The 27,214-nt window shown below is 42.8% G+C and overlaps 2 protein-coding genes across 3 annotated transcripts in view; one reads left to right on the top strand and one right to left on the bottom strand.

Moving 5' to 3' along the window:
• LOC135519098 (OX-2 membrane glycoprotein-like) overlaps positions 1 to 9,045 on the bottom strand; it is a 30,130-nt gene extending 21,085 nt beyond the window's left edge. The window contains exons 1-5 of one of the 2 annotated variants that reach the window (XM_064944155.1): positions 8,798 to 9,045; positions 7,901 to 7,971; positions 7,693 to 7,768; positions 2,788 to 3,108; positions 1,756 to 2,085 (exon numbers count right to left, since the gene is read on the bottom strand). In XM_064944155.1, the coding sequence (XP_064800227.1) occupies positions 1,756 to 2,085; positions 2,788 to 3,108; positions 7,693 to 7,765 (724 nt within the window). In that variant the 5' untranslated portion in view covers positions 7,766 to 7,768; positions 7,901 to 7,971; positions 8,798 to 9,045. The remainder of the gene's footprint in view (positions 1 to 1,755; positions 2,086 to 2,787; positions 3,109 to 7,692; positions 7,769 to 7,900; positions 7,972 to 8,797) is intronic. The other variant, XM_064944156.1, reaches the window with a different exon arrangement.
• A 7,527-nt stretch (positions 9,046 to 16,572) lies between these two features.
• On the top strand, positions 16,573 to 27,140 carry LOC135519097 (Golgi pH regulator). The gene is made up of 14 exons (XM_064944154.1): positions 16,573 to 16,794; positions 17,004 to 17,063; positions 17,296 to 17,399; positions 17,520 to 17,626; positions 17,769 to 17,870; positions 18,301 to 18,421; positions 18,617 to 18,697; positions 18,847 to 18,956; positions 19,038 to 19,126; positions 23,303 to 23,395; positions 25,167 to 25,262; positions 25,584 to 25,673; positions 25,764 to 25,829; positions 26,225 to 27,140. Exons 1-14 carry the CDS (start codon positions 16,753 to 16,755, stop codon positions 26,429 to 26,431), a joined length of 1,368 nt encoding a protein of 455 aa, XP_064800226.1. The 5' UTR covers positions 16,573 to 16,752; the 3' UTR covers positions 26,432 to 27,140.
• Positions 27,141 to 27,214: the final 74 nt, after the last annotated feature.

Below are 27,214 nucleotides of genomic sequence, written 5' to 3'. Positions count from 1 at the left end.
ATAAACTCACATATCTATTGGATGAAATTCCACAGTGTGCCATCACAGCAGCAAGATTTGTGCCCTGTTGCCATAAGAAAAGGGCAACCAGTGAAGAACAAACACCATTGTAAATACAACCCAAGTTTATGTTTATTTATTTTCCCTTTTGTAGATCATTACAGCACTGTATTTTAGACATGATATGACATTTGAAATGTCTTTATTCTTTTGGAACTTCTGTGAGTGTAATGTTTACTGTTCATTTTATTCTTTACTTCACTTTTGTTGATTATCTAGTTCACTTGCTTTGCGATGTTAACATATGTTTCCCATGCCAATAAAGCCCTTGAATTGAAATTGAATTGAAATAATTAAATTGAGGGATATGGCACAGGCTTTTCTGTTTGAATCGCTGGAAGTTCAATTTGAGACAAATGCCTTGCTGTTTGACTGGGCTGACAGGGAAAAGACAGAGAGGGGGAGAGCAAGAAGGAGAGAAAGGAGAAAAGACAGAGGGAGGGTTGACGAGACAGTAGGGAGCACTGTCTGCCTGAAACAGTAATACAGTCATGACTTTGGGTGTCACACTTTACTCCCCCCTCTCTCCCTTTAATAGATCCATTCTTCAGTGCTAATGTAAACTCTCTGTCAGTGTTACCTCAGTGAAACACAGCCATAGAAATAAGAATGAATAGAAAGGGCGTCTACATTCAAGTCAATGATGGCATAATGTGTGGACTGGCAGCCATTTTGAGTGTACCCATGCCAGGAAGTAAAATCAGGAAGTGTACCCTTCAATCAGTGCTATGATTTGTTGAGACAATTCAACTAACATTACGAAAAATACATTCCATTGCATGAGCCACATCAGTTAGCATCATTTTAATGAACATTACCATGTGTGTGTGTGTGTGTGTGTGTGTGTGTGTGTGTGTGTGTGTGTGTGTGTGTGTACCTGTACTTCTTCCCTGAAGAGCCCTTACCAGCAACAGATGGACCTAATTTTCAGCCACAAACATGTCAAGAACAGCTCAGTATTTGATACACTCCTTTCCACCTCAATCCCTTTGGAGCTGCCTTCAGGTTCCAGTTTACATGGAACACATCTGTTCAGGGAGAACCTCTGGGCTACAGAATACTGCAGCAGCAGTAGTCATCAAATAGAAGTAGCGGCATGTTGTTAAACTGCCTCTTTCACTGTTACTACTACAGTTTCCGTCATTTAAGACTGTCAATGCTGTCAGTGGACACAGAGGTCAGAGCACGCACTCGTGCACACACACACATTTGTCGAATAATCTCCCTCCCTTCCTTAGGTGAAACTATGCAGAAGCAACTGCCAAAAAAAACTCCCAGTGCTCTAACCTAAAATTTGACAACATATCGACCACCATCAGCCAATCACAACAGCAGTATTATTTCTCACTTTAGAGTCTGCACTGTATATTACTATAACAGAGGAGTGATAACTCTTCTCTATGGAGTGAAAGAGAGCATTCACCAGTCTGGTTTGTTCAACACAGTCAGGTCTGTTTCATGTTAACTATCATGCTGGGGATTCAAACATCATGCACTACCCATCACTCGACAGTAAACCCATTCAACAAAGTGTAAAGTGCAAGCACCTGATGGTGGGTATGCTGGCAATATATTTAATCATCATTACTATAAGTTACTATCATTACTGTAGACGATATTAGACAGTGAGGAGGATGTTTAGCTTAACCCTGGCAACGACAGTGAAGAAGGTGTATGTAGAGTAACCTTTCCTACCAAAGACAGTGAGGCAGACGATAGCACTCTTGGTTCGCTCTGGGTAGGTGTGGTACTCGCAGGTGTAGCAGCCCTCATCCTGGATGCTGACTGGTCTGATGGACAGCTGGCTGTGGGAGAGGGAGGGGGTCAGCCAGGCCCTCTCCTGGTAGGGCGGCTCGATCATGGGGTCGCTGCGCTTGGCATAGGAGGCTACTCCGATGGAGTCCCCCTGCTCTGCTGTGTGTCTCCACAGCACCTGCTGTACCTTCTCTGGCAGGCCATAGGAGCAAGACAGGACTGTCGCCTTACCACTCACCGCTGTCTTGTTACCCTCAGCAATCACACGGGCTGGAGGAGAGGTAAAACAACATGTTCACACAAACAGATAGACACACACACACGTACCATGCACATGGGGATGGGAGTCATGACATCTCTCTACATCCATCAGAGTACATCCCTGTAGTATAGAGGTTTATCAAAAGAGGAGTGAATACCTGATTCAGAGGGTTTGGGTTAAATGCAGAAGACACATTTAAGTTAAATGCATTCGGTTGTGCAACTGACTAGGTATCTCCTTCCCTGAATCAGTCTACAGACAGGTAGCAAGGAAGCACGGAGTCCACTGAGAACAAAGAAAGGCACCAAACAAAGGATGGGCAGAAATGGAGTATAAATTGAGTTCAGAATCAACAACAGGCTCCTTTTAAATGTTATGTGAGTGCCCATGCTGCTGACCAGAAACACACTATGTCCAGCCCTTTCTTTCTAATCCTCTCTCTCTCTCTTCCTGTTGTTTGTCCCCTTAACGCCTCCAGCCACTGTATCTGAATACAGAAAACCTCTGCCCCCTTCCTCCTTCCCTCTGTTGAGGTATTAACTCCTCTAAGATCAAAGTTTGGCAAGGAGGGAGTGAAGGAGGGCAGGAAAGAGAGAAGTACAAATCAATGATTGGGACATGCCCATGTACTCAGCTGTGACACTCAGACTACAATCACAGAGTAACACAGCAATGACAAAGAGGAAATCTGAACATTCTCCTCTATTCACATGTGACGGTGAGGCAGGTGCGTCCCTCCTGCGATCCTGAGGGGTAAAGGTCAAAGATGCAGGTGTAGCAGCCCTCGTCTCTGAAGCCCACCCTGCGGATGGTGATGGCTGAGGTGTCCTTGGGGGAGGGTGCCAGCTCTACATGCTGCTGGCCACTCACGCTGTCCTTCTGGCTGGGCTCGTAGGTCAACAGAGTCTTGTTCTGGACATCCAGCCAGCGCACCTGTTTCAGGCTGTCCCCACGCCCCTTAGACACCATGCAGGACAGAGTGAAGGGAAGCTCCACTGGGGCCTCCATGCGCTCAGGGGCTGTTACCTTGCCTGGGACATGGATAGGGGAGGGGACAACAGGGATCACAGATCAGTCAAACAACTCATGCACTTGTTGTTTGACTGATCTGCCCATTACTTATTCCACATTTTGATGTGTTACATCCTGAATATAATATGTCAATAAGTATGGAACCCATTTGTTTTGGAAAGCCTAAATAAGTTCAGGAGTAAAAGTCTCACAAAAAGTTGCATGGACTCACTCTGTGAGTAATAATAGTGTTTAACATGATTTTTGAATCACTACCTCATCTCTTTACCCCACACATACATACATCAAATCAAATGTTATTGGTCACATACACATGGTTAGCAGATATTAATGGTCACATACATATGGTTAGCAGATGTTAATGCGAGTGTAGCGAAATGCTTGTGCTTCTAGTTCCGACAATGCAGTAATAACCATTAAGGCCCCTCAGTCGAGAAATGAATTTCAAACACAGATTCAACCACAAAGACCAGAGAGGTTTTCCAATGCCTCATAAAGAAGGGCAGCTATTGGTAGATGGGTATAAAAAAACAGACATTGAATATCCCTTTGAACATGGTGAATTTATCGATTACACTTTGGATGGTGTATCAATATACCCAGTCATTACAAAGATACAGGCGTCCTTCCTAACTCAGGTGCCCGGAGGGGAAGAAAACCGCACAGGGATTTCACCATGAGGCTTATGGCTGTAATAGGAGAAAACAGAGAATGGATCAACAACATCGTAGTTAATCCACAATACTAATCTTATTGACTGAATGAAAAACGGAAGCCTGTACAGAACTCAAATATTCCAAAACATGCATCCTGTTTGCAACACGGCACTAAATTAATATTGAAAGAAATGTGGCAAAGCAATTCACTTTTTGTTCTGAACAGAAAGTGTTATGTTTCAGACAAGTCCAATACAACACATTACTGAGTTCCACTCTCCATATTTTCGTGTCATATGCAAGGACTAGGAAGTTTTGCACAGAGATTTTCCTAGAGGAAAACCTGGTTCAGTCTGCTTTCCACTATATCAGCCACACCCGTTACTAACAGGTCGAGCACATAGCAAAGCAATCTCCATAGACAAACATTGGCAGTAGATTGGCCTTACTGAAGAGCTCAATGACTTTCAACTGGGCACCATCATAGGATGCCAAATTCCAACAAGTCAGATTGTCAAATTTCTGCCCTGCTTGAGCTGCCCCGGTCAACCATAAGTGCTGTTATTGTCATATGGAAATGTCTAGGTGCAAAAACGGCTCAGCTGCGAAGTGGTAGGCCACACAAGCTCACAGAACAGGACCGCAGAGTGCTGAAGCGCACAGCCCGTAAAAATCATCTGTCGTGGTTGCAACACTCACTCCTGAGTTCCAAACTGCCTCTGGAAGCAAAGTCAGCACAAGAACTGTTCATCGGGAGCTTCATGAAATGGGTTTCTATTTCCGAGTAGCCGCACACAAGCCTAAGATCACCACGAGCAATGTCAAGCGTCGGCTGGAGTGGTGTAAATCTCGCCTCCATTGGACTGTGGAGCAGTGGAAATGCGTTCTCTGGAGTAACGAATCACACTTCACCATCTGGGTTTTGGCGGATGCCAGGAGAACGCTGCCTGCCTGAATCCATAAGGGTCTGGGGCTGTTTTTCATGGTTCGGGCTAGGTCCCTTAGTTGCAGTGAAGGGAAATCTAAACGGTACAGCATACAAAGACATTCTAGACAATTCTGTGCTTCCAACTTCATGGCAACAGCTTGAGGAAGGCCCTTTCCTGTTTCAGCATGACAATGCCCTCATGCACACAGAAAAGTCCATACAGAAATGGATTGTCGAGATTAGTGTGGAAGAACTTGACTGGCCTGCACATAGCCCTGACCTCAATCCCATTGAACACCTTTGAGATGAATTGGAACGCCAACTGCGAGCCAGGCCTAATCACACAACATCAGTGCCTGACCTCACGAATGCTCTTGTGGCTGAATGGAAGCAAGTCCCTGCACCAATGTTCCAACATCTAGTGGAAAGCCTTCCTAAAAGAGTGGAGGCTGTTATAGCAGCAATGTTCCAACATCTAGCGGTAAGCCTTCCTAAAAGAGTGGAGGCTGTTATAGCAGCAATGTTCCAACATCTAGTGGAAAACCTTCCTAAAAGAGTGGAGGCTGTTATAGCAGCAATGTTCCAACATCTAGTGGAAAGCCTTCCTAAAAGAGTGGAGGCTGTTATAGCAGCAATGTTCCAACATCTAGTGGAAAGCCTTCCCAGAAGAGTGGAGGCTGTTATAGCAGCAATGTTCCAACATCTAGTGGTAAGCCTTCCTAAAAGAGTGGAGGCTGTTATAGCAGCAATGTTCCAACATCTAGTGGAAAGCCTTCCTAAAAGAGTGGAGGCTGTTATAGCAGCAATGTTCCAACATCTAGTGGTAAGCCTTCCTAATAGAGTGGAGGCTGTTATTTACATTTACATTTAAGTCATTTAGCAGACGCTCTTATCCATAGCAGCAATGTTCCAACATCTAGTGGTAAGCCTTCCTAATAGAGTGGAGGATGTTATAGCTGCAAAGGTTAGACCAACTCCATCCATATCATTGCCCATGACTTTGGAATGAGATGTTCGATGAGCAAGTGTCCACATACTTTAGGTCATGTAGTGTACTTATCTAAATGTGATATTTCTGTATTTAATTTTCAATAAATGTAAGAAAATTACTAAAAACATGTTTCCGTCTTGTCATTATGGGGTATTGTGTGTAGATGGGTGAGCCATTTATTTTATTTGAATACATTCAGACAGTAACAAAGCAAAATGTGGAATAAGCCAAGGGATATACAGTGCCTTGCGAAAGTATTCGGCCCCCTTGATCTTTGCGACCTTTTGCCACATTTCAGGCTTCAAACATAAAGATATAAAACTGTATTTTTTTGTGAAGAATCAACAACAAGTGGGACACAATCATAAAGTGGAACGACATTTATTGGATATTTCAAACTTTTGTAACAAATCAAAAACTGAAAATTTGGGTGTGCAAAATTATTCAGCCCCTTTACTTTCAGTGCAGCAAACTCTCTCCAGAAGTTCAGTGAGGATCTCTGAATGATCCAATGTTGACCTAAATGACTAATGATGATAAATACAATCCACCTGTGTGTAATAAAGTCTCTGTATAAATGCACCTGCACTGTGATAGTCTCAGAGGTCCGTTAAAAGCGCAGAGAGCATCATGAAGAACGAGGAACACACCAGGCAGGTCCGAGATACTGTTGTGAAGAAGTTTAAAGCCGGATTTGGATACAAAAAGATTTCCCAAGCTTTAAACATCCCAAGGAGCACTGTGCAAGCGATAATATTGAAATGGAAGGAGTATCAGACCACTGCAAATCTACCAAGACCTGGCCGTCCCTCTAACCTTTCAGCTCATACAAGGAGAAGACTGATCAGAGATGCAGCCAAGAGGCCCATGATCACTCTGGATGAACTGCAGAGATCTACAGCTGAGGTGGGAGACTCTGTCCATAGGACAACAATCAGTCGTATATTGCACAAATCTGGCCTTTATGGAAGAGTGGCAAGAAGAAAGCCATTTCTTAAAGATATCCATAAAAAGTGTTGTTTAAAGTTTGCCACAAGCCACCTGGGAGACACACCAAACATGTGGAAGAAGGTGCTCTGGTCAGATGAAACCAAAATTGAATTTTTTGGCAACAATGCAAAACATTATGTTTGGCGTAAAAGCAACACAGCTCATCACCCTGACCACACCATCCCCACTGTCAAACATGGTGGTGGCAGCATCATGGTTTGGGCCTGCTTTTCTTCAGCAGGGAAAGGGAAGATGGTTAAAATTGATGGGAAGATGGATGGAGCCAAATACAGGACCATTCTGGAAGAATGGAAGAGTCTGCAAAAGACCTGAGACTGGGACGGAGATTTGTCTTCCAACAAGACAATGATCCAAAACATAAAGCAAAATCTACAATGGAATGGTTCAAAAATAAACATATCTAGGTGTTAGAATGGCCAAGTCAAAGTCCAGACCTGAATCCAATCGAGAATCTGTGGAAAGAACTGAAAACTGCTGTTCACAAATGCTCTCCATCCAACCTCACTGAGCTCGAGCTGTTTTGCAAGGAGGAATGGGAAAACAATTCAGTCTCTCGATGTGCAAAACTGATAGAGACATACCCCAAGCGACTTACAGCTGTAATCGCAGCAAAAGGTGGCGCTACAAATTATTAACTTAAGGGGGCTGAAGAATTTTGCACGCCCAATTTTTCAGTTTTTGATTTGTTAAAAAGGTTTGAAATATCCAATAAATGTCGTTCCACTTCATGATTGTGTCCCACTTGTTGTTGATTCTTCACAAAAAAATACAGTTTTATATCTTTATGTTTGAAGCCTGAAATGTGGCAAAAGGTCGCAAAGTTCAAAGGGGCCGAATACTTTCGCAAGGCACTGTAAATCCTTTCTGAGGACACTGTATATGTGTAACACTGTACACAACATATTGTTTGGTGGAAACGTGCATAACCACAATAATGTGGTGAACTTACTAATAGAAATAAAAATGTGTCAATATGTCTAGTGCTATGTCCACTCACCCTGCAGTCTGACCACCATCAGTAAGGACACACACAGCTGCAGGCATCGCACCAGGGAGGACTCACACATCATAGTCTGCATTGGGCAGAGTAGACATTCATGGGCGGAGGTCAAAGTTCAAAGCTTCCCAGGACCAGGGTAGGCCACCATGGACTAAAAGCGTTTTTAATAACCATGTTTCTGTACAATCATCAGAAAGGATGTTACCTTACAGATCTGAACACTGTTTGAGTGGTTTAAACAAGCCTCATCTTACATCTGCTCTTGACACACGTCTCCTATGAAAGATAAGGAGAACACAGAGGGAGAAACAAACACACACATCCATGAATCTGGCTTAATCCAGTGTGGAAATCTGCCTCTGAACTGTTAACATGGGATTAGTTACTTAACCTTAGAAATGTGAAGGAAAAATGAAGGGCTTCATTCTACCATCAATGGACTGGCCATTACACACAGGCCAGCTGCCTTTCTCTGGCAGAATGAGTCTCCACTTGCTCCATTGAGGATAAATGATAACTTCTGACCAAGCACAGCCCGTTATAAGGCCTAACACACCTAAAAGAAAAACCTTGATTCCACAGTGAAAATAAAGGCTGTTTTGAGTCATACCCAGAAGGCTGTGTTTCAATTTCTTGAATAAGATTAAGCCACTTGACAATCTTTAAAATAATGATTGTAAAAAAAAAAACCCTGCTTGCTCCTGAACACAATCCCATTTTGCTTTGTCAATTTGACCAAGAGCAAAAGGGAGCACGAAATCATCTCACATCTCTCTGAAAACTATTTTCTTTAGCTACAAATAGGCTATATATTGTTGCTACCACATTGATGTTGTTACAACATTAAAGGAAATCATTAGAAGACCAACATTTAAGTGGACCATACTAGTAATACAATATACCTTTTACCCCAGCCAAATACAGCTAGTATAAGCTATGGATCAAATAACAATGAACGATCAACATTTAAACAAATATTGCACTGGTGTATGATGCAGAATATAAAAATGCAAAGTAGTATCCTAATAATTAGAGCGCCTTTGTGCACTACAAGCCACTTTCTATCCTGAAACTTGATCTTAAAATATAATTAAAAGCTTACCTCTGTTGTAGCTTGCGGGCGTTACTTTGGCAGCTAGTCCCGATCACAGTACTCTCATGGTCCGTGTATTTACATCTATTTCATAGACTGTCTATTACGGTTGTAAAGAGCAGCGCCAGATAAAACACCGCCCATCTGTGTCTACAAATCAGGACCAAATAGTGTGCATAAGAAAGGATGTTGGGCAACAACTGAAATATGTGTATTTTCTCAATGTATGAACGTCATGGTTCCAACACTAGTCGTGATTTGGGGCGAATTAATTGCATGTTCTTTTTATCGCACTTGTGTGCAGTGGGGACAAAAATGCGCACCTATCGCTTCAACAGCGTGAGGTGTGAGAGTGCTGCCCTCTAGTGGTTGGCATTTAAAGTACATTGGGAGTGTACGACCAATTCTATCACTACAGAGACGCAGAGACACACTGAAGTGAAACTAAGCAGGCGTTACAGTTCAGATCAATTATTTATAGAAACCAGACTTTAATTCATTTGAGAGTAAATACATTTGGGCTTTTTAAAACGTTTTCTGGGGGATAGATTTTTTTTTTTAATGGCCTAACCTCATTCTATTTTACACATTTTGCCATGAGCCTAAGATAAATATTGCTGGTTTAGAGCAAATGTCCTACCATTCTACATATTTTGCCATGGGACTGGTTTATGGTTTATGCTATCTGGAGGAGGGGTGACCTTGGGGGGGGGATACTGTACAATTTACAACTTACGTAGTGTGCAGTAAATCATCAATGTTATAGATGTACAGTAAATCATCAATGTTATAGATGTTCAGTAAATCATCAATGTTATAGATGTACAGTAAATCATCAATGTTATAGATGTACAGTAAATCATCAATGTTATAGATGTACAGTAAATCATCAATGTTATAGATGTACAGTAAATCATCAATTTGTTATAGATGTACAGTAAATCATCAATGTTATAGATGTACAGTAAATCATCAATGTCATAGATGTACAGTAAATCATCAATGTTATAGATGTACAGTAAATCATCAATGTTATAGATGTTCAGTAAATCATCAATGTTATAGATGTACAGTAAATCATCAATGTTATAGATGTACAGTAAATCATCAATGTTATAGATGTACAGTAAATCATCAATGTTATAGATGTACAGTAAATCATCAATTTGTTATAGATGTACAGTAAATCATCAATGTTATAGATGTACAGTAAATCATCAATGTCATAGATGTACAGTAAATCATCAATGTTATAGATGTACAGTAAAATCATCAATTTGTTATAGATGTACAGTAAATCATCAATTTGCTCCCTTTTCTGATCATCATTTGATTTCCCTGAAATTACAAGCTGTTAAAAGATCTAAGGATATTTGAGTCTATTGGAAATTAAACAACACACTTCTTAGAAATCCTATATTCAATGGAATCATCAAATCGTTAGCCAAAGATCATTTTGCGAGAGGAGACTTAGTTCATGGAAGTAAATGGGATTTCTTTAAATTTAAAAATCAGTTTTAGCTATTAAACTTGTCAAAGAGCTGGAACACCTGACACACCTTAGATAAAATCAACGTTGACAGGCTTCTGAAATAAGATACTGTATGTCAAGAAGAAGAGTCTGAACTTAAATCTTTACAAATAGAGTTAGAACTGTTTTAGACAGATCTGACAAAGGGTGCTAAATGGATTGAAGAAGGGAAAGAAACACCAGTTATTTCTTTGCTCTTGAAAATAAACTAAAAGAAAATATATAACTGCACTCAAAATGAACGATGTATTATGTATGCAAAGATCCCATTGAAATATCAAATCAAATCAAATCTATTTATATAGCCCTTCGTACATCAGCTGATATCTCAAAGTGCTGTACAGAAACTCAGCCTAAAACCCCAAACAGCAGGCAATGCAGGTGTAGAAGCACGGTGGCTAGGAAAAACTCCCTAGAAAGGCCAAAACCGAGGAAGAAACCTAGAGAGGAACCAGGCTTTGTGGGATGGCCAGTCCTCTTCTGGCTGTACCGGGTGGAGATCATAACAGAACATGGCCAAGATGTTCAAATGTTCATAAATGACCAGCATGGTCAAATAATAATAATCACAGGCAGAACAGTTGAAACTGGAGCAGCAGCACGGCCAGGTGGACTGGGGACAGCAAGGAGTCATCATGTCAGGTAGTGCTGAGGCATGGTCCGAGGGCTCAGGTCCTCCGAGAGAGAGAAAGAAAGAGAGAAAGAGAAAATTAGAGAGAGCATACTTAAAATTCACACAGGAAACCGGATAGGACAGGAGAAGTACTCCAGATAACAAACTGACCCTAGTCCCCCGACACATAAACAACTGCAGCTACCACTAGAGGGATATTCTCAACCACCAACTTACCATCCTGAGACAAGGCCGAGTATCGCCCACAAAGATCTCCACCACGGCACACCCAAGGGGGGGGGGGTGCGCCAACCCAGACAGGAAGATCACCTCAAAACATAAAAAGATATCAGTCTTTGTCAATTCCTTTTATGAAAACCTGAACAACTCACAATTTCAGAAAGATGGTTATGAAAGCTACATTCGCCACATTCAGAACTATGTCCCTGTGATTCAGGATTAATTCCACTCAATTTGCGAATTACTTGTCAGTCGAGGAGATTAGAGAGGATTTGAATTTTTGTTTCAAGATTGCATTGAAAATTGGTTCTTAAGCCTGATGAAGAATCCTCTCTCATTGTAAATTGGAGATCAATCGCTTTACTGAATATTGATTACGTAGATTTTTCTGGTTTATGCCAAAAGATGAAAGGAAAATATCCCATTATAAATTAGACTCAAACAGGCTTTATGAAGGGGCTTCACATAAGCTCCAGCATTCGTTTAGTATTGGACCTTATGGATTATTCAGAGGCAGTTGACTCAGGTGCTGTTATTTTATTTATAGACTTCTGTAAAGCCTTTGACATAATTGACCATTAATTTCTCGTTTGGTCTCTGAAACTTTTTGGTTTTGGTGAAAATTGTATCGAAGTCAATTGCATGTTTTACAAAGATGTAAATAGTTCTGCGACACTAAACCTTAATACATCTATTCAGTGTCAACAGAAGTGTGACAGGGATGTCCAAATTTGCGTTTTTTAAATTAATTTTGGTAATGGATCTTCTATGTCAAGATATTCTGAATAATGCACATTTGCTTATACAGTTTTGACCAAGAAATCTAAATTCCCCAGCTGGCTGATACTATTATATGTTTTAAAGACAAAGACCAGGTTGCCCATGTCCTTAATGCCATCAATGCATACTTTATTATGTCTGGATTCAAACCGAATGCTTCTAAACATGAAAATGACTCTAACAATAAAGAAATATAAACTATTCCTGTAAAGGACTGCGTTAAATATTTAGAAATACATCTGGAGTTGAAGTCGGAAGTTTACATACACATAGGTTGGAGTCATTAAAACTTGTTTTTCAACCACTCCACAAATTTCTTGTTAACAAACTATAGTTTTGTGCATGACGCAAGTAATTTTTCCAATAATTGTTTACTGACCTAAAACAGGGAATTTTTACTAGGATTAAATGTCAGGAATTGTGAAAAACTGAGTTTAAATGTATTTGGCTAGGGTGTATGTGTCACGGCTTTCGTTGTGGGAAGGAGGAGCGGACCAAAATGCAGCGTAGTTGTGATTCATTTTATTTAATAAGGAAACTATACACGATTAAACTAACAAAATAACAAACGTACGAAAACAGCCCTATCTGGTGCAAAACACAGAGACAGGAACAATCACCCACAAACACACAGTGAAACCCAGGCTACCTAAATATGGTTCCCAATCAGAGACAATGACTAACACCTGCCCCTGATTGAGAGCCATATCAGGCCAAACACAGAAATAGACAAACAAGACATCCAACATAGAATGCCCACTCAGATCACACCCTGACCAACCAAAACATAGAAAAATACAAAGTAAACTATGGCCAGGGCGTGACAGTACCGCCACCCCCCCCCCCAAGGTGCGGACTCCGGCCGCAAAACCTGAACCTATCGGGGATGGTCTGGGTGGGCATCTGTCCGCGGTGGCGGCTCTGGTGCTGGACGTGGCCTCCACTTCACCGCAGTCTTCCTCCATCTTGTCCGCTTCCGTGACCTCCAAGCCACGGCAACCCTACTTAACAACACGGGACAGAGGGGCAGTTCGGGACAGAGGGGCAGCTCGGGACAGAGGGGCTCTTCAGACTCCGGCAGCAGCGCCGGACAGGAGGGAGACCCCGGCAGCAGCGCCGGACAGGCGGGAGACTCCGGCAGCACAGGAGAAGAGGAAGGCTCTGGCAGATCTTGGCTGACTGGCGGATCTGAAAGAATCTGGCTGACTGGCGGATCTGGAAGAGTCTGGTAGACTGACGGTTCCGGCAGATCCTGGCTGACCTGGAAGAGTCTGGTTGACTGGCAGATCTGGAAGAGTCTGGTTGACTGGCAGATCTGGTTGACCGGCAGATCTGGCAGATCTGGTTGACCGGCAGATCTGGCAGATCTGGTTGACCGGCAGATCTGGAAGAGTCTGGTTGACCGGCAGATCTGGAAGAGTCTGGTTGACCGGCAGATCTGGAAGAGTCTGGTTGACCGGCAGATCTGGAAGAGTCTGGTTGACCGGCAGATCTGGAAGAGTCTGGTTGACCGGCAGATCTGGAAGCGTCTGGTTGACCGGCAGATCTCCTGGACTGGCAGATCTGCTGGACAGGTAGATCTGCTGGACTGGCAGATCTGGTCGACTGGCAGATCTGGTCGACTGGCAGATCTGGTCGACTGGCAGATCTGGTCGACTGGCAGATCTGGAAGAGTCTGGCGGATCTGGAAGAGTCTGGCTGACTGGCGGATCTGGAAGAGTCTGGCTGACTGGCGGATCTGGAGGAGTCTGGCTGACTGGCGGATCTGGAGGAGTCTGGCTGACTGGCGGATCTGGAGGAGTCTGGCTGACTGGCGGATCTGGAGGAGTCTGGCTGACTGGCGGATCTGGAGGAGTCTGGCTGACTGGCGGATCTGGAGGAGTCTGGCTGACTGGCGGATCTGGAAGAGTCTGGCTGACTGGCAGATCTGGAAGAGTCTGGCTGACTGGCAGATCTGGAAGAGTCTGGCTGACTGGCAGATCTGGAAGAGTCTGGCTGACTGGCAGATCTGGAAGAGTCTGGCTGACTGGCAGATCTGGAAGAGTCTGGCGGATCCTGACAGACTGACGGCTCTGGCTGCTCCATGCTTTCAGTTCGTCCCATTTATTTCCCAGCGATTTCATTTTGCTAGTAGAACGGAAGGCAAAGGGCAGATTAGCCACTCGTCACCTGATCCTTGCAAGGTGCCTTGATCTTTTGCCTCAAATTCTCAGTTTCCTTCTCCAGTGAATAAGGGGGATTGGGGCCTGGTCAGGTGTCTGCAGTATATCCCCCGCTTCCGAGTCATTGAAGAAGAACTCCTCATCCAATTTGAGGTGAATAATCCCAGTTCTGATGCCCAGAAGCTCTTTTTGGTCATAAGAGACGGTAGTAACAAAACGTTATGTACAAAACAAGTTACGAACCATGTGACAAAACAAACAAAATAGCATGATTGGTTGAGAGCTGATAAAACGTCAGTCCTACCCTCTGGCGCCATGGCATATTGCATCATTAATGCAGAAGTATACAATACATTTTTGGACTCACCGTGTTGGGCTGTGCGCACTTCCTTCCAAACCACTCATTGTTGAATTTGCGATTTCCAACTTGTCGTGTAATGCTAATGTCCAATGGATGATGAGCACCGATATGTTTTATCTATAATTTCTCTTCATTATTTATCTTCATATACAAGGACTGAAAAGGATTTGCCAGTTGATTGTCAGCTTGACTCAGGATGACTGCTAGCTAAGATTGTGAACGTATGATGTTGACATGATCAGTCCAATCAAAGCTGCTGTACATATAATGTGATTTGATGTCATTTTATCTGTGGCCAATGTTCTTGAGCCTTCTTGGATGGGCACTTCTAATATCAGCAGCCAAAGGGTTAGGATTTTCAAGGCCTCTCCTTACACTTCGCAATGACGTAGTTTCCCCATGAGTGAGAGAACACTGAGCCAATCATGGCGCAACACTTTTCTGCTGGCTTGCCCTACCACCACAGAAAGCACTGAAACACCTGCATTTTTGAGCTGCCTTTCTCAAGAAAACAAAAAAGAGACCATGTTTGTATGCAGCTTTATTAACTCAATGATATATATATTTTTTACATTGTTTGCAAACTGATATGTGACACGTATTAATACCAAAATAACATGCAAAACAGGTACCCCCCACCCAAAAAAGTTGTTTATTTATTTATACTTTTGTTTGTTAAAAAGGTGGGCTCATTCTTGACACACAGAAGAAACTGTTGAGAGTGAAAAACCCAGCAGCGATGCAGTTCTTGACACACTCAAACCAATGCACATAGCACCCCACTACCATACCCCATTCAAAGAAATTTTAATATTTTGTCTTGACCATTCACCCTCTGAATGGCCCACCTTTACAATCCATGTCTCAGGGCTTAACGATCCTTCTTTAACCTGTCTCCTCCCCTTTATCAACACTGTTTGGTGACATCAGTAAGTGATCATAGCTGGATTCACCTGGTTAGTCTTTGTCATGGAAAGAGCAGGCGTTCTTAATGTGTTGTACACTCAGTGTGTACCAAACACTTTTAAGGAAGTGCTCTTTAAGATTTCATATAAGATGTTATTCCATGTTATTCAAATTTGTTGATGTTGATGTAAATCTCTGATAGATGTTTGGGAAAACCTTGCGAGTACTTATTTAGCTTTTTGAACATCATATTTTTGACATTAAGGATATTGTATGTTACTATTGCAATGATGACAAACCATTGAAATTATTCAGCATTTGTTTTATTCTTCCAGAAATCTATACCAAAATTACAAATATTTCTGATCAAATTGAATCATCAAGTTAAGACATTATCCCTAGTTAATAATACAAATAATGACATCTTCTTTTTTTCTGAGTGAATACATTTTCACTGTTTTTTACTAGCTGTGTGTTTTGTTTTGTAGTATAAGTTTGATGTAGTGATGTAAATAGTTGATTACTGATCATTTGTAAATTGAACATGTGTGCCTGATATTTGTAAATTGTATTTAGAATAATAACAAACAAACAATAAGTTACACTGTCATCATATGATTTTTTTTCACTTAACTATTATTTTCAATCACGGCATACACAGGTCAAACCCTGACCCAGCCAGACAACGCTGGGTCAATTGTGCGCCGCCCTATGCGACTCCCAATCGCTGCTGGTTGTGATACAGCCTCGAACCTTTCAGAGTACACTTCAAGTACTGAGATGCAGACCTCTGCGCCACTCGGGAGCCCAGTTGGTTTGCAGAGAAGTGTCTGTTAACGTTGATGTTAGGATCATGTGCGTATGCGAGATGATCTTGGTTTGGTATGATTAAACAATACATATTATAAGAAAGGATTTTAAAAATAAACAAACAAGACTGTATTCAACCTTAACGGATCCCCAACCTAGACCATCGTTTTTGTCGCCCTCTGCAGGCCACAAACCACACAGTTTCACATTCAGTAGATCAATTAGAAAGAACCCAATTTTTTATAGAAATTAATTCCCTCAAAATAATATTGAAATTAAAGTACAATATTTAAATTAAAACGTATCAACCAGCCAAACTCATTTTGGGACGTCACAGCATTGCGACGGAATGGACTAATCTCTGACTCATTCTGATGACGTACTTCACAGTCCAGTAAGTTGACAGCTCAACAACGGGTTTCCACAATGCAAAAACAATAAACAAAATAACCACGTTTCACGTGTTTGTTGACATTTTTTTTGTAGTTATACATGAGCTGAATGCAGAGCCTTTGAACTAAACGTATTCTATAGATTTTAGTCCGTGATTTCCCAATCAAAATGTCGTTTCTTATGGATTCTGTGATCATGTTCACCTCACAGGTAAGAATTGCTAGCTAACGTTAGCTGTTCTTGGGTGGCTGTTCTTCTCGCTAGCTAACAGTTACTGTAACCTTAAAAACAACTGCTAGCTACTATAACACCACTTTTGGCTCCCTTTGCTTAGCCAGCTATTATGTTAGCCAGCTAGAATGATTGCACATACCCTGTCTTGGGCATATTTACTAACGTGAAATCTTTCAACTTCCCAGGTGCTCTTCTTTGGCTTTGGGTGGCTGTTCTTCATGCGGCAGCTGTTCAAAGACTATGAGGTATGTTATTTAGTTACTACACAAGTACTGTTATATTAGTTATGATTTTGTAGACATTAATCTACATGCCTTGTCTTTATTTTTGTAGCTAGGTGTTGTTATGTTTTCTGGACCGTTTTTGTTTAAGAACAGTTGGAAGAAACAGAAACAGACAGATCCATCAGCATGGGTGTTTACACAGCAGTGATCTACAGAGACTGATCTAACCCTGTGGTCATGTTCCGGTCAACAGGTACGGCAGTATGTGGTCCAAGTGGTGTTCTCCATCACTTTTGCCTTCTCCTGCACCATGTTTGAGCTCATCATCTTTGAGATACTGGGTGCCTTAGAAACTAGGTAAGTACAATGGTTTAATTCATTCTTTACGTCACCACGTTCATTCAGTATGATACTTTTCTCTCCATTAACCAGCTAACATAGGCTAGCCGATGTCTCATAGATGTCCGTGTCCCTCAGTTCCAGGTATTTCCACTGGAAGTTCAACCTGTATGTGATTCTACTGGTTCTAATCTTCGTGGTGCCATTTTATATCGGCTACTTTGTCGTCAGCAACATCCGCCTTTGTGAGTGACATTTTATCCATGTTATTCCATCTGTAGCATAATTCCAGTGATCCTTCTGTGTTTGATGCTACAGAGTATATGATGGGTGCTGTCTTGCTGGGGATTCTCACACACAGTCTCTGAAGTGTGTGTTTGTGTTCAGTGCAGAGACAGAAGCTGCTCTTTGCCTGTGTCGTCTGGTTTACCTTCATGTATTTCTTTTGGAAGTTGGGGGACCCTTTCCCCATCCTCAGCCCCAAACATGGTGAGTGCCTACCCTGCCCCCTCTCCCTATTCTCACTGCTGTGTTTAAGGCCCTATTCCAAACAACCCGTAGCCACTAATCATAGTCACCTCTTGTAGAGCTGAAAGTTTGGCAGGTAGCCTAGGTGTTACAGTATTGGGTCAGTAACTGAAAGGTCGCTAGTTCAATTCCCCGAACTGACAAGGTGAAACATCTGTTGATGTGCCCTTGAGTAACCCTAATTGTTCCAGTTTCGCTGTTGTTAATGCAGACCCTTGCTGTGACCACACTGAGGGTGTCTCTGGGAGAGTGGGATATGCAAAAAATGCATGCATATTAATATACACTTGTACATGTGTGAAATAGGACAAATATAAGCACCCAATTCTTATAAGGATTGTAACAGTGATTGTACATAATGTTGCATTCTATACCTGTTTCTGTACCTCAGGTATCCTGTCCATCGAGCAGCTGATCAGTCGTGTTGGGGTCATAGGGGTCACGCTGATGGCTCTATTGTCCGGCTTTGGTGCTGTCAACTGCCCTTACACCTACATGTCCTACTTCCTACGGTTAGTGCACTAAGTCTGTATAGACCAAAACAGCATTAAACAACTACATTACCTACAATCCCATTCTCTAACTCCCCATAGACGCCTACTACTCTACTCCACACATACTCTAATTGTCACAACTAAATAACCTACACTCTCATTCCCCACTATCCTTACTACCTGTATACCTATGTGATGCATCTTTATCTACAGGAATGTGACAGAGAGTGATATTCTTGCCTTGGAGAGGAGACTTCTTCAGACCATGGACATGATCGTCAGCAAAAAGAAACGGTGAGGGAGAGGGATAGGGGAATATATTTCTATAGAGAGAGCATAGAGACCCTCACCTTTTTCTGATAATCAAATCATTCTCAGGCTCTAGTTTTCTGTTTTCCTGTGCCAGTGTTTGGTGTCATGCCTTTTCTGTTTTGTCTGTGCAGCATTGCCATGACACGGAGGCAGATGTACCAGCGAGGGGAGGACCAGAACAAACAGACGGGATTCTGGGGCATGATCAAGAGTGTCACCTCCTCACCACCAGGCAGCGAGAGTATCCTTCACACATCCTAATGGGAAGTGTGTGTGTTTTTATTGTGTGTCTGTGTACAGTTCCTTGACCCCCCCTCTCCAGATTTGTCTCTGATTCAGCAGGAAGTGGATGCTCTGGAGGAGCTGAGTCGCCAGCTCTTCCTGGAGACAGTAGACCTGCAGGCCACCAAGGTAACGCATGTGCACGTTCGCATAACGGGAGCGTGACCACCGGTCCAGTTGAACCCTGATAAAAACCCTATTTACTATTGAGGAGCAGACAGTATATCATTCAAACACACATCTTTATTTGAACAATATCTAAATGCCCCAATTGGAGCGATGGCAAAAGGTAAAAGTTGTTTTAAAAATCCTTTTGGAGCGTTCTGGTCCCCCAACGGCAGGCTCGCTTTGAGGGCTCCAGTCCAGTTCCAGATGCAGCAGGCCTCTCCTGGGTCGTGTTGTACTGAATGAAAGACAAAGATTCTGTCAGCAAATGGCACTGTAGGCCAAATACACAACTCCACAATTCACAATAAACCAAAATAATAACTAACTAAAGGAATACAGTAATATCAAAGCAGAAACAAATGATAATGGAAAATAGTAAATCAATTTACACAAGGTAATAAATGGAGAGGCAAGGGATTGTAGCTCAGGTAATGTTATCAGATGTTCTTTCAAGGACAATGTCTATTCACAAATAGTCTTTGGATCAAAAGCCCGTGGGGGGACACTAGTGATTTTAAATAATTCAGATGTGAGCTGGTAGTGTTCAGTCAGAAAATGTGCTATAATCCACAATGTTTTGCAATCCAATGGCTATGTGGAATTCGAGGGTTGACCATGGCTGCGGCTGAACTGAGAGAGGCGGAAGCTATCGAACTTCCAAATCAAATTTTATTGGTCACATACACATGGTTAACAGATGTTAATGCGAGTGTAGTGAAATGCTTGTGGTTCTAGTTCCGACCATGCAGTAATATTTAATAAGTAATCTAACAATTTCATAACAACTACCTTTTACACACAAGTGTAAAGGTATGAATAAGAATATATGGATGAGTGATGGCCGAACAGCATAGGCAAGATGCAGTAGATGGTATAGAGTACAGTATATACATATGAGATGAGTAATGTAGGGTATGTAAACAAATAAAGTGGCATTGTTTAAAGTGACTAGTGATACATTTATTACATCCAATTTTGAATTATTAAAGTGGCTGGAGTTGAGTCAGTATGTTGGCAGCAGCAGCCACTCAATGTTAGTGATGGCTGTTTAACAGTCTGATGGCCTTGAGATAGAAGCTGTTTTTCAGTCTCTCGGTCCCAACTTTGATGCACCTGTACTGACCTCGCCTTCTGGATGATAGCTGGGTGAACAGGCAGTGGCTCGGGTGGTTGATGTCCTTGATGATCTTTTGTCCTTCCTGTGACATCGGGTGGTGTAGGTGTCCTGGAGGGCAGGTAGTTTGCCCCCGGTGATGCGTTGTGCAGACCTCACTACCCTCTGGAGAGCCTTACGGTTGTGGGCGGTGCAGTTGCCTTATCAGGCGGTGATACAGCCCGACAGGATGCTCTCGATTGTGCATCTGTAAAAGTTTGAGTGTTTTTGGTGACTAACCAAATTTCTTCAGCCCCCTGAGGTTGAAGAGGCGCTGCTGCACCTTCTTCACCACTCTTGTCTGTGTGGGTGGACCATTTCAGTTTGTCTGTGATGTGTACGCCGAGGAACTTAGAACTTTCTACCCTCTCCACTACTGTCCCGTTGATGTGGATAGGGGGGTGCTCCCTCTGCTGTTTTCTGAAGTCCACGATCATCTCCTTTGTTTTGTTGACGTTGAGTGTGAGGTTATTTTCCTGACACCACACTCCGACGGCCCTCACCTCCTCCCTGTAGGCCGTCTCGTTGTTGTTGGTAATCAAGCCTACCACTGTAGTGTTGTCTGCAAACTTGATGATTTAGTTGGAGGCGTGCATGGCCACACAGTCATGGGTGAACAGGGAGTACAGGAGAGGGCTGAGAACGCACCCTTGTGGGGCCCCAGTGTTGAGGATTAGCAGGGTGGAGATGTTGTTTCCTACCCTCACCACCTGGGGTCGTCCCGTCAAGAAGTCCAGGACCCAGTTGCACAGGGCGGGGTCGAAACCCAGGGTCCCAAGCATAAGGATGAGTTTGGAGTGTACTATGGTGTTGAATGCTGAGCTGTAGTCAGTGAACAGCATTCTTACATAGGTATTCATCTTGTCCAGATGGGTTAGGGCAGTGTGCAGTGTGATTGCAATTGCGTTGTCTGTGGACCTATTGGGGCGGTAAGCAAATTGGAGTGGGTCTAGGGTGTCAGGTAGGGTGGAGGTGATATGATCCTTGACTAGTCTCTTAGGGAAGGGTGAATGTGTTTCAGCCTCCCAGTACCCCAACAGGCCTCCTCTCTGGTTCAATCTGGTTTACAGTAGTTTGTTGTGTTAAGGTCTGTCTGTTGTGTGTGGTCTTCCAGTCAGGTCCACGCAGCTAGAAACGCAGTCCACAGGTGGTCCCGCATTAATGAGTGCGTAGCACGTAAACCTGTAGAGAATGTCGGCAGACAGCACTATCAGGAGAACTGTTGGAGATGAGATATGGAGAGGTACTTAGCTTTGAGGAAGGATGAAGTGTTCTCTCGCCCAATTTCCCAAAAGGCTTCCACTCTGTCCCCCCCGCTCGCCGGGCAGCCATCAATTCGGTTCGCAAAGGCACTTTGTCGTCGGGTCCACACAGCTACAGGTTCAATCCACAGATACATTGGCATTAATGAGTGCGTAGTACGCAACACAGCAGAGAATGTCCACATACGGCCCTATCAGGCATTATGTCGGAGTTGGATATGTAGAGGTACTTAGCTTTGGGAAGGGACTTTTCTCTGTCTCTGGTCCAGGTCCGCTCCAGCCACCACATGTCGTCATCAGTTGCCTCGGCTCTGGCTCTGCAACCGCTCTGCTCCCAGCGACCCACACTGCTTCCGACCCGCACCTTAAAAAAAGAACAGGTGCGAGCTACTCACCGGTCCCAATTTCGTGAAGCTTTAATTACTTACTCTTGTGATGAAAAGGGGGAAGTTTTACAAGGGGCAAAAGAGGTGCGCGTCTATAAATGTCTGGGTAAAACACGTACCAGGTGAATAAGGTTCTGGCTTGGGCATATAATGCAATGTAAGTGGGCAGCTTCTAGTCAGATACATAGTCACCCATGTGACACAGACTTAAGATAGTGAACTTACTACTATGACTACTACTACTAATAATAATAATACAAAGTTAATAAATAGTAATTCAACACTTCATTCGGGGCTCAGAGATTCTCAGGAAGCCCATCACTGCAGCCAACTCCAACACCCCCGGAATGGCTTCCAGTTTCTCAATGTCTTCTTCAGAAAAGAGCGGCCACTCCTCGCCAGAGCTCAATCTGGGCTGGTAGGCCTTCGTCACTCCCCTGTAAAATTCAACTTTGCGCCTCAGCTCCATGTGCTTGTGGAATAGACGTTGTTTCTCCTGCTCAGGCAGGTGCTGATTGTGGTAGCGGAAGCTGGCCATTTGTAGGGACTGGGACTTCCAGTACCACTCACAGTTGTAGATCTCTGAGAGACTTGGGAGGACCTGACCTAAATTCACACAAAAAAAAACAGATCTATGGTTATGTACCTAAATGCATTCTAATTATAATGAGAGATACACCAAAATAAGCAATGAACCAATTCCTGGTAAGAACACAATATTTCTTACCATTGTTGATGTAGTCTGATGGTCTTGCAGGAAGATACGGCTGTCCTGGTACCGTCCATGGTACAAACTGGTTGAATTGGCGGTTATTGAAGCTCATTTCTGAATAATGGATAATCTTGGAAAGCAGAAAGTCTTGGGGTTGTTGTCACCAAAGAGTCGACTTCCAAATCAAATGAAAACAAGGTGCCTAACAACCAAACATTCTAAACTGAAACATTCTATTAGAGTAAACAGTATTTATTTTCAAAGCATACTCTATGTTCTGTATTACCATATTCTAAATATGAATTCTGTGTGTGAATTAACAGGTGTAATTGTTATTCACTCAGTGGGGATATCATGATACATTATTTGTATTTTTTTCCCCCAACATGCATGCTTGCCACACACACACACACACACACACACACACACACACACACACACACACACACACACACACACACACACACACACACACACACACACACACACACACACACACACACACACACACACACACACACACACACACACAATGTCCATGTATAGTATGTAGTGGACTATTGTAATGTACGTTTGGTTGTTATTAATAAGTCGTCTTTGTGCCTCTGTTCTCCGGGCCTGTAGGAGCGGATAGAGTACTCCAAGACATTCCAGGGGAAATACTTTAACTTCTTAGGTTACTTCTTCTCCATTTACTGTGTGTGGAAAATCTTCATGGTGAGTCACACACTTACAGACATGTCGATGTCAAACAAAGCCTTTGACACTTGAAATGCTTGTAATTATACTTCAGTATTCCATAGTAACATCTGACAAACATATCTAAAGACACTGAAGCAGCAAACTTTCAATTTATATTTGTGTCATTCTCAACTTTTGGCCATGACTGTACATACACTTAGGTTGGAGTCATTAAAACCTGTTTTTCAACCACTCCACAAATTTCTTGTTAACAAACTATAGTTTTGGCAAGTCGATTAGGACAGAAAGTAATTTTTCCAACAATTGTTTACAGACGATTATTTCACTTATAATTCACTGTATCATAATTCCAGTGGGTCAGAAGTTTACATACACTAAGTTGACTGCCTTTTAAACAGCTTGGAAAATTCTAGAAAATTATATCATGGCTTTAGAAGCTTCTGTTAGGCTAATTGACATTTAAGTCAATTGAGGTGTGCCTGTCGATGTATTTCAAGGCCTACCGACAAAGTGCCTCCTTGCTTGACATCATGGGAAAATCAAAATAAATCAGCCAACATCTCAGAATTTTTTTTGTAGACCTCCACAAGTTTGATTCATCCTTCGGAGCAATTTCCAAACACCTGAAGGTACCACGTTCATCTGTACAAACAATAGTACACAAGTATAAACACCATGGGACCTGTCTCCTAGAAATAAACGTGCTTTGGTGCGAAAAGTGCAAATCAATCCCAGAACAACAGCAAAGGACTGTGTGAAGATGCTGGAGGAAACAGGTACAAAAGTATCTATAGTCACAGTAAAATGAGTCCTATATCAACATAACCTGAAAAGCCGCTCAGCAAGGAAGAAGCCACTGCTCCAAAACCACCATAAAAAAGCCAGACTACAGTTTGCAACTGCACATGGGGACAAAGATGGTACTTTTTGGAGAAATGTCCTCTGGTCTGATGAAACAAAAATAGAACTGTTAGGCCATAATGACCATCGTTATGTTTGGAGGAAAAAGGGGGATGCTTGCAAGCCGAAGAACAACATCCCAACCGTGTTCTTGGGACCCAACCGGGTGGCAGTATCATATTGGGGGGTGCTTTGCTGCTGGAGGGACTGGTGCACTTCACAAAATAGGTGGCATCATGAGAATGGAAAATTATGTGGATATATTGAAGCAACATCTCAAGACATCAGTCAGGAAGTTAAAGCTTGATTGCAAATGGGTCTTCCAAATGGACAATGACCCCAAGCATACTTCCAAAGTTGTGGCAAAATGGCTTAAGGACAACAAAGTCGAGGTATTGGAGTGGCCATCACAAAGCCCTGATCTCAATCCCATAGAAAATTTGTGGGCAGAACTGAAAAAGCATGTGCGAGCAAGGATGCCTACAAACCTGACTCAGTTACACCAGCTCTGTCAGGAGGAATGGGCCAAAATTCACCCAACTTATTGTGGGAAGCTTGTGGAAGGTTACCCGAAACGTTTAACCCAGATTAGACAATTTAAAGGCAATACTACCAAATACTAATTGAGTGTATGTAAACTTTTGACCCACTGGGAATGTGATGAAAGAAATAAAAGCTGAAATAAATCATTCTCTCTACTATTATTCTGACAATTCACATTCTTAAAATGAAGTGATCCTAACTGACCTAAAATGGAGAATTTGTACTAGGATTAAATGTCAGGAATTGTGAAAAACTGAGTTTCAATGTATTTGGCTAAGGTGTAGGTAAACTTCCGACTTCAACTGTATATCTGTAGTAACCCTTGTTTTTTTGTCCCTCTAAGGCCACCATCAACATTGTGTTCGACCGTGTAGGGAAGACTGATCCAGTGACGAGAGGGATTGAGATCACAGTTAACTACTTGGGCATTCAGTTTGATGTAGGCTTTTCCGCATTTGCACGTACACACTCACTCACTCACTCACTCACTCACTCACTCACTCACTCACTCACTCACTCACTCACTCACTCACTCACTCACTCACTCACTCACTCACTCACTCACAGTCACAAAACATTTCCAGTTGTGTTAATAGCTGTCAGTTTATTAAAGTGTCCTTCTGCAGTACAGTTATTCCTGGTGACTGATGTATTTATTTCAACATTGTTTTACAGTCAGTTTAGGAAGTCCAAAAACTGTAGTTGTGTTGGCATATTCTGTTGTTGCTCGAGTGTTCCTTACATATGCTCTGTTCTGCAGGTGAAGTTCTGGTCTCAGCACATCTCCTTCATCCTGGTGGGCATCATCATTGTCACCTCTATTAGAGGCCTTCTCATCACACTCACTAAGGTAAGTCATCTACAGACAGGAAGTTGTCAGTCTACATAGGCATGTGACAATGTACCCTAACCCCAATCCTGTCTGTCTGTTTCTCTATAGTTCTTCTATGCCATCTCCAGCAGCAAGTCCTCCAATGTTATAGTGCTGGTCCTGGCTCAAATTATGGTCAGTATGTCATCTCTCTCTCGCTGTGTCTCGCTCTCACTGTATCTCTCCCGCTCTCGCTGTGTCCCTCCCTTCATCTCTCTCTCTCTCTGCATCTCTCGCTGTGTCCCTCCCTGCGTCTCTCTCTCTCTCTCTCTCTCTCTCTGCATCTCTCTCTGTGTCTCTCAATTCAATTCAAGGGGCTTTATTGGCATGGGAAACATATGTTTAAGTGAAATGGATAAACAAAAGTGAGTCTCTCTCTGTCTCTCTCTCTCTCTCTCTCTCTGTCTCTGTCTCTCTCTGTCTCTCTTCTGTCTCTCTCTGTCTGTCTCTCTCTCTGTCTCTCTCTCTGTCTCTCTGTCTCTCTCTGTCTCTCTCCTCTCTCTGTCTCTCTGTCTCTCTCTCTCTCTCAGGGGATGTACTTTGTGTCGTCGGTTCTCCTCATGAGGATGAGCATGCCTCTGGAGTATCGTTCCATCGTGACCGAAGTGCTGGGAGAGCTACAGTTCAACTTCTACCATCGATGGTTCGACGTCATCTTCCTCGTCAGCGCCCTCTCCAGCATCCTCTTCCTCTACCTCGCCCACAAACAGGCACCCGAGAAGCACATGACCCCCTGACCCCACTCTGAACTTGACCCTTGACCCTTAGGTTACCTTTTCCAACCATTCCCTGGAGACTTTGATTCTCTGTTGGATTACTTTTTAAGAGCAGATCCAAATCCATCTCTTGTCTGTCTGTGGTGGAGAGAAGCGCCTCCTGAATCAGGAATGGCCGACGTGTGGTCATGTGGACCGTTGGTGTCAGGGAGAGTCAATCGGGATTGGAGTCATGGAAGACTGGATTTTGTATAATGTTGGGTTGAACGTGTGGGTAATGACTCATATAATGTAACTACAGTACTTGAAATCAGGACTTAATTGTTCTTTGCAAAAATGAAAATGGGATATTTTACGACGATGATGATATTTCATTGTGCTGTTGCCCCGTTGGACAGAGGTTCTGTCTATCCTTAAATCAATCTGAGCAGAGCAGAACTGTCTACTATACAGCACAGACCAGCTTCACTGCAACAGTAGCTTGTTTTGTGAACGGGTTTGTAAATATGTGTTTACGCTCTATTTTTGACAAACAGAATAATCCAAATGATCATTTTAAATGTAACACATGTCTACCAGTATCCCCCAAATGTCCATGATGTCCATGGTTAGCGTATTTGATGATGTCCAGCCTGTACATGCCATGTACCTGGGGTGGCGTGCACATCTACTGTATTTATTCTACCAAGACAGATGGGAATGCTTCAGAATAAACCAATTTACGTGGTCATTAATGAGTTAGTTATCCATTACTCTGTTCCCTTTATTTTAATCAGTAAGTACTGCAATGCCCCTATACATACA

This window comes from Oncorhynchus masou, chromosome 29 (genome assembly GCF_036934945.1).
Source record: "Oncorhynchus masou masou isolate Uvic2021 chromosome 29, UVic_Omas_1.1, whole genome shotgun sequence".
In the NCBI taxonomy this organism is placed as follows: domain Eukaryota; kingdom Metazoa; phylum Chordata; class Actinopteri; order Salmoniformes; family Salmonidae; genus Oncorhynchus; species Oncorhynchus masou.
Note: the sequence above shows the minus strand (reverse complement) of the source record. Positions and strands in the feature narration are given on the sequence as shown.

Excerpts from the sequence above, each read along its gene's own strand:
- LOC135519097 (XM_064944154.1), top strand. The coding sequence starts at position 16,753 with ATGTCGTTTCTTATGGATTCTGTGATCATGTTCACCTCACAG. Across the intron at positions 17,627-17,768 it reads CGTCAGCAACATCCGCCTTT|TGCAGAGACAGAAGCTGCTC; the intron begins GTGAGTGACATT and ends GTTTGTGTTCAG. Across the intron at positions 18,957-19,037 it reads CTCACCACCAGGCAGCGAGA|ATTTGTCTCTGATTCAGCAG; the intron begins GTATCCTTCACA and ends CCCCCTCTCCAG.